The sequence below is a fragment of the Salarias fasciatus genome, chromosome 15 (assembly GCF_902148845.1).
Source record: "Salarias fasciatus chromosome 15, fSalaFa1.1, whole genome shotgun sequence".
NCBI lineage: Eukaryota > Metazoa > Chordata > Actinopteri > Blenniiformes > Blenniidae > Salarias > Salarias fasciatus.
In genome coordinates, this window is record NC_043759.1 from 24,706,052 (window position 1) to 24,713,955 (window position 7,904).

The window sequence follows — 7,904 nt, forward strand, 5'->3', positions numbered from 1 at the left end:
GCATGCGCAGTGCTCCGCGGAAGGATATACCGGAGCACAGCAATAGAAGCATAGACTCAGCCGCTGTGCGCCTGGTATATCCTTCCGCAGCGCACTTTGCTTGAGCAGGTCTGTGTGTATCAAAACACTATTTTAAGGGATTGAAAAGAAAACACGTCTTTTAAAATGTTTTATAACCATTCGGATTTACTTTGCGTGCTAATACACCATCCCCTGGACCGCTGGAAGGAGGATTATGTCCACTTTCTCAGTCTGGCTCTGTCTCCTCGTCAACTGCCGTAGTTGAGCTAAGCTAACTACGATGCTAACAGCTGTTAGCCAGGCACTGGACGAACGGACACAAAAAAGGTATTTATGAGCTTATCTCACTTTGTAAATGATAGGGATAGGGCGTGGGTCCAAAATCTTCGGAGTATTCTTTTAAGTTTATACTTCTGCACCATTGACAGCAGAATGGTGTCACTCTATGCATTGGTTTCCGTTTATGTGTTGCAGAATTTTGCCCAGCTTGGTTGAGTTCTATTTTGTGATGCTGCTACCCTGGCACATCACAGCATAGAACAGGATGCTGATTACCATCGACTGGTGGAACATCCATAGGAGTTTCCTGCAGACGTTAAAGGACCAGAGCCTCCTCAGGAAGTTCAGCCTGCTCTGTTCCTTCTTGTACAGTTTTTCTGTGCTGCTTGACCAATCCAGTGTGTTGTCCAGTCACAACCCAAAGTACTTGTACTTCTCAACATGCTCAACCTCATGTGACTCCATCAGAACTGGTCATGGGCGTGGTCTAGATTTCCTGAAGTCAAGGATCAGTTCCCTAGTCTTTGAGGCACTGAGTAGCAGGTGGTTTCCCCTGCAGCACTAGACAACAAGGCAATTCACCAGACTCCTGTATTCATCCTCTCTGTTGACCCTGAAACACCCCATGCTGACTGTGTCCTCTGAGAACTTATGTATGTGGCACAGCTCTGAGTTGTAACTAGAGGTGTCCCCGACTAAGAATTTCCATAGACGAATCTGATTTGTCCGATCCTGCCAGTCCTCGACTGATAGTCGAATCTATCATCTTGTTTGGCGGAGCGGGGGATCGGGTAGGGGGGTGTGTGTGTGTGAAGCGTGGGGGGGGTGAAGCGTGCCTACACGGGGCGTCGGAGCAGCGCAGCACAGTCCAGAGCGGTGCTCACACGGCACACGGAGCGTCGGGGCGCCTATGCTTACAGCCGGTCCTGATTGCACTAATAATGAAAAAAAAAAAAAAACAGCGCAGGCAGGTAAAAAAAACACTTATTTTTTTTCCTGCACACTGAAACACAGACGGGAACAAAGTGTCAGTAACTCTAAACATCAAACAAATGAAGTACTGTAGTTCAAATGACCATAAACAAACCCACTTCTAACAAGCGGGCTAAAGCATGTAATTTATTTGTATCTATAATCTCTGTAGATAAGCTCAAATTTTTTGGCTAAACAATTTCTCACATTATCTGCTCAAATTAAATGAAATAGGCTTAACTGCACTGTGTCGGGTCCGTTTTGCAGCGCAACATCCATGCGAAAACAAACACTAAATTAAATAGAATTAGCCTTTTAGATAAATAAAAATAATAATATAATAATAACCTAAAATATTACAATCAAACGAAATAAAAGTCAGCATTAAAAATGAGAATTGAGTAACAGAACCGTCTTTTATTAGCCCAGTTATCTGGCTACTTACCCGTTTAAGGTGGAAAATCATGTTGTTGTGGAGTGATATGAAAGGACACAACTTGCATTTGACTTTTTTTGGATCATCTTTGACTTGGTCTGAAGTTCTGTTTTTTTTTTCTGACATCGTGAGCCTTTTAAAGTGAAGCCAAATCACCACGGAGATGTGACGGTGCAAAATGGGATTGTGCCACTCACCATGGTGGTTCATTCACAAACACTAAATAGATAGAATATTGAATAAAAGTACAAGTTAAGTAAAATTTTCCACAGTGTATTTGACAGGCTAACATGTATATCAAATAGGCTTTATATCATGTTTATTTGGGGAAAAAAAAAGCAATTCTATGTAAAATCAGTCATTCAGCACCCCCATACAGCTGTAATGGAATGGTCCTCATTTAATAACCACATTTTTTCGATGCTTCGACTGTATGATTGGCAGTCGAATCAGGCCCCTTCGAACGAATCATCGAATTGTCGACTATCTGAGGACACCTCTAGTTGTAACAGAAGTGTGAGGTGTACAGTGTAAAGAGGAGAGATGCCAGGTGCCATTGAAGGCACTTAAGAATTCCACAAAAAGGCTGCAGTGGAGGTGGTGGGATCATGGGCTTGTTGAAGAATGCTTTCAGTTGGTTTCCCTCTACTACTGTCGCCCTCTGTTGTTCTGGCTCTTGATCGGGGGCCCTCTATGGTGTTCACACCCTGCCTAACCTCCCTCGTCATGCTTCTGCAGCTCCACCTTCCTTCTGTAGATATCCTTGGCCTCCTTTAGGCACAGGGTCTGGGTGGTACAGGGGGGTAGTGAGGTATTGACTGGCTCCATGGGTGCATGGCTGGATCATTGGTGCTGTTTGGCCCTGTCACAGACTGGGTACCCATCAGGGGAACTTTTCTCCTCGGTATGCTCAGGGCCCTCTGCGTAAGTGAGGGAGGATTGGCTCTTGGACCCTCGGCTCTGCCAACCCTCACTTTGTATTCTATTCCTTCTTCAAATATTCAAATTAAATAAAATAAAGTATGAAATCAGATTATCAAGAGTATTATACTCATAAGTTCCCCTTGGAGGAGCAGCTTTGTTTGGCACAATGCAGCAGCCAGATCCTCATTCTACTTGCTTGCATACTGGACAGAACATAAAGCGTAAAAGAAAAAAAGCTCAACAGTCTTGGGATTATTTCACCATTGTCGCTCAAAAGGATCTGTATGAGTGTCATCGCTTAAGCTGCAGTGTTTAAAGCACACTGTCAATTTTCCAGTCTGTGATGGATCAGATTTTGCAACATCTTGACCTTGTTTCTTAGATGAAAGAAGAGCACTTGAAAAGACTGAATGCAGTGCTCACATGTCAAGAGAAACATCATGTGGGGGTAAAACTGTAAAAGTGCCACTTCCCGAAGAGCAGTGTGGAATATTTGGGAAATGTTATTGAAATGGATGGTTTGAATCCTGTATTGGACAAAGTAGCACCCAAAAAAAATGCACATAAGCCAACAAATATCACTGAAATTGAATAATTTCTCTGTCTTATAAACGATGGCAGAGAATCCATCCAGATTGCATAAGATGTATGTATTTTTATCCCCTACTTTTTGCTGTTGGTTTCCTATTTCCTCTCACTGTTATCAGATAGCCCATTTTCCCAATTGTCAGTGACATCCCACTTTGTTTGCATTAGAAATCAAATGTATATGTTCAAATTTATAATAGATTGTTCTTGATTAGTTGATTATTTATACCTGAATGAAAGAGTAAATGAAATCCTTTATTATTCCCACAAGGAAAATTTTATGACATCACAGCAGCAAAGTGATAGTATGAAAATAGCTATTTTATACAAGGTCAAGGTCAAGGTCAAGGTCAAGGTTTATTTCTATAGCACATTAAATACAGAAAACTCTGCCCAAAGTGCTGCACATGTTGATAACACCATAAAGAAAAAAAAACAATAGAAAAATACAAAAGTTTAAAAACAATAACTTACAAAAATGTCCAGCTCAGCCTGTGTTGAACACCAGAGCAAATAAATGTGATTTTAACAAAGACTTAAAACACTCAACAGATGAAGCAGAACGAATGTTCAGAGGGAGCTCATTCCAGAGTTTAGGTCCAGCGACCGCAAACGCCCTGTCACCTCTGGTTTTCAGTCTCGATCGGGGACAGGTTAAGAGCAGCTGGTCACATGACCGCAGGGCTCTTACAGGAGCATACAAACACAACATTTCAGACAAATATTCGGGGGCCAGACCATTCAAAGATTTAAATACAAACTGTAAAATTTTAAATTGAATTCTAAAAGACACAGGGAGCCAATGAAGTGACTGAAGTGCAGGAGTAACATGATCGAAGCGCCTTCTCCCTGTGAGGAGGCGAGCAGCAGCATTCTGTACCAGCTGTAGGCGACGAATGGATGAAGCGTCCAGACCATAATATAGGGAATTACAATAATCCAGACGTGCCGTAATGAATGTGTGAATTAATTTTTCCAACTGGTCAGAGGGCAAGTAGGATTTCACTTTGGCGATCAGTCGCAGCTGGAAGAAGCTGGCTTTCACCACAGCACTGATTTGCTTCTCTAGTTTAAAAGAACTATCGATGATGACGCCGAGGTTCTTTACACAAAAACTGTGAGGAACTCCGAGGTCAAAGGCAGGAACAGGTTCACCAAACACAATTACTTCAGTTTTGTTCTCATTTAGGTTCAGAAAATTAAATTTCAGCCAGTCTTTCACTTCCTTCAGGCAATTTTGAAGAGACTGGAATGACCCACTTTCAGATGTGAGTGGCATGTAGATCTGTATATCGTCAGCGAAACAATGAAAGGAAATTTGATGTTTTCTAAAAATTGAGCCAAGTGGCAACAAATATAAAGAAAACAGAGTCGGACCCAGTATAGAGCCCTGGGGAACTCCACACGTAAGCCTAGCTTTAGCTGATGAAAAAGAGCCGACATTTACAGAGAACTGTCTCCCAGTAAGATATGACCTGAACCATTCCAAAGCAGTGCCTTTTATTCCAACACATGATTCCAGCCGCAGTAATAAAATCTCGTGGTCCACGGTATCAAAGGCTGCAGTGAGATCTAAAAGCACCAGGACAGCTGGCTTACCAGAGTCCATTGTTAAAAGCACATCATTAAAAATTTTTATCAATGCCGTTTCTGTGCTGTGGCATGATTTAAAACCATGATTTAAAACCATACACATAGTATAACCATAATCGTGTCAAGTATTCTCTGAAGTGGAAGTAACAACAATTATATCATGGTCTCTGAAAAAGAATAATGTCCAAACAGCAAAGCATTTAATGCAACCATTGACATTCCCAACATGTTGTGGACGAATAGGCGTGTTTCACAGTTGTTTTTTTTTTTCTATGGTAACACACTTTTTGCTGCATTTTGAGGCAAAAGGTGTTGTATATATAACATTGGATTTGATTTGTTAATGAAATCAGTCTTTAAAAATGGAGGGAAACAAAAACACATTGCAAGTACACAGTCTCATCTCAGGCTTTTTGTGATATTCGGTTTATTAGAAATGCAGCTAGCAATGTAAGACACTGCGAAGCAGCATTTATGGAAAGTTACAGATCATGCCTTGATGGTAAATCAAGACAGCTTTGAATCAGAGAAATCACCCTGAAATATCTTTCCAGAAAAGATCAGTCTGAAAGCTGATCTGAACCACTTGTAGAAAAACCCATAAACAAATGGATTGATCATTGAATTCGACCATCCAAGCCACTTGAAAGCTTCAATCATGGGAACTGGCATTGTATCACTACTTACAGAATAAAAAGACATACTAAGAAAATATGGTGACCAGCACATGAGATAAATTCCAACAACTATAGCCAGAGTTTTTGTGGCCTTATTCTCCTTCTTACTCACAGCTGCTCCAGACTTTATGCTACTCTGGATGCTGCGAGCCTGTCTGTGTGCCACCGTCAAAATCTTCAGGTAGACAGAGAAAATTACAACTGCTGGAATGAAAGAGAGAAACACAGCTCCTATAATGGCCGACCTGGAGCTTTGGAAGATGTTACATCTGGTGATAGAGACACTCTGTTTCAGCTTCAAAACTGTTGAAATTATTGCGATAAGAGCAGGACCAGCCCAGCTTACCAGGATCATGAAGGCAGTAACCCTGGCAGTTATCTTAGTTCTGTACGTGAGAGGCTGACAGACCACATGATATCTCTCAATAGAAATAAAGCACAAATTCAGAATGGAGGCTGTACATAGAAATGCATCAAAGAGGTCTCGGATCTTACAGAGGAATCCTGTGAGGTGCCAGCATGAGCTGACAGACAGTATGATGCTAAAAGGTAAAACTAAAACTCCAACAAGCAGGTCAGACACAGCCAGAGAGAGGATGAGGTAGTTTGTTGGAGTGTGAAGCTGTTTGAAATACATGATCGAGATTATGACAAGGCAGTTTCCACACATGATTAAGACTGACAGCGAGCCCACAAACACACATAACATATAGGAGGTGATCAGAGTCTGCATGGACACATTTGGGCTGGATTCATTGCAGAATAGTTTGTCGTGAACTTCATGAGACCTGTTGAGAGAGAATTCAGGATCCATGCATGGATCAGTAGAAGCACAGTGGTAAATTCATTTGCAGCTGCCTGCCTTCACTCAGGAAGTACAAACACAACCAAGCCAGTTTTTCTCTGTGGAGAGGAGAGAGAAATCTTCAGTTATCCAGCATTCATTTGGTGTCCCTGGTCTCTGTGACTGGTTTTCTTTCTTCTTGTCCTTTTTGACTGCTAAGGTGTAAAATATTATGTAAGTGTGAGCGTTTAAGTTTCAGAGCAGCTTTTGCTGTTGCGGCAGGAGAAGGCTGGAAATCTCCTCCGGTATTTATTGGAAACTGGCACCGCTGCTGGAAATGATTGAGGTTGTATGACTAAGAGAGAGAGAGCCTGTTAGAGCGAATGTGAGGGTGGGGGGGTGGGGGGGGGGGGGGGGTGGGGGGGGGGCAGACATCTCTGTTGATAACATATCACAGTTACCACACAGATCTAAACACCTCCCAAACAGCATGAATGGGGCTTGCCCGCACGTAAGAACAGAAATACATGAATAGGCAAAATACAAAGACAAATACAGAAGTTAATGCAGTTCACAGTTTGGAAAATGATGGCATAAAACAAACAACAGTAGCTACATGTAATTCCTTATGGATGGATAAAAGTGTTTGTGTTTGTGTGTGTGTGTGTGTGTGTGTGAAGTTTGTCCGCTGGATATGAATTGAACTCAATGTTGAGAGCTCATAGTAACACCTCAATGAGCCTGTCGCAGGAGGAGGAGGTTTGTGGGATCTCAGGCCCCAAGACAAGCCACCATTGTGAGACACGACCGGACCCAGAACCTGCAGGCTGAGCAGCCCACACAGCAAAATTGGAAGTGTTATTTCAACTCCCATAGTGTTAAATTTAACACTTTTTCTGTGTTTATATAATCCTCACAGACTCCGAGTTAAATTTACAATTTTGAAAGTGTTAAAATTTTAACTCCCTCATTGTGTTACATTTTTAACACCCACAGTGTTATTTTATCACATAAAGAAGTGTATTTTTTTAAACCAAGTTTTCTTGCTTTGTAACACTAGGTGTGTAAATTTATTAGATTATCAGTGTAAATTTTTGACACTTCCAGTCAGGGGCGTTACTGGGGGGGGGGTGACCCTGGTGACCCTGTTTCACTCGGGTGTTTCTTATGATCACCTTGATGTTATTTTCAACACCATCCATCCATCCTTTTTCTACACTGCTTGTCCTTCTCAGGGTCACAGGTGGTTGGAGCCAATCCCAGCTGCTGCGGGTGAGGGCAGGGTGTACCCTGAAGCCGGAGGACCCAAAGTCAACCCACGCACACATGGGAAAACGCCGCAAAATGTGGAAAGTCATGAAATAAACCTCAAATGCTCCTCAATGTCCATAGTTTCGCCCCCACAGTCCAAGGCGCACGTCCCCACAGGACTGAATGGGCCGGCGGCAGATAATTACTTGCGGCCCGTAAACATTCACAGTGCTCTGGTGATCTGGTCCCCGCCGTGTCTCCTCTCCAGCCCGGCAGATCCTTGGAAAAGTAATCCAGCGATTCCAAAAAACGCAACAAAGTTATAATCCCGTAGGCTCAGATCCCTCCGGCAATCAGACCACGACTGTTACCTGATAGT

General features: G+C 42.4%; 1 protein-coding gene across 1 annotated transcript; it reads right to left on the bottom strand.

Annotated features, from left to right (window-relative positions):
• Nucleotides 1-5,320: 5,320 nt before the first annotated feature.
• On the bottom strand, nt 5,321-6,304 carry LOC115402358 (trace amine-associated receptor 4-like). Its single transcript, XM_030110866.1, has one exon. The coding sequence runs from the start codon at nt 6,302-6,304 to the stop codon at nt 5,321-5,323; it is 984 nt and encodes a 327-aa protein (XP_029966726.1).
• Between the last annotated feature and the right edge of the window lie 1,600 nt (nt 6,305-7,904).

Excerpts from the sequence above, each read along its gene's own strand:
- LOC115402358 (XM_030110866.1), bottom strand. The coding sequence starts at position 6,304 with ATGGATCCTGAATTCTCTCTCAACAGGTCTCATGAAGTTCACGACAAA.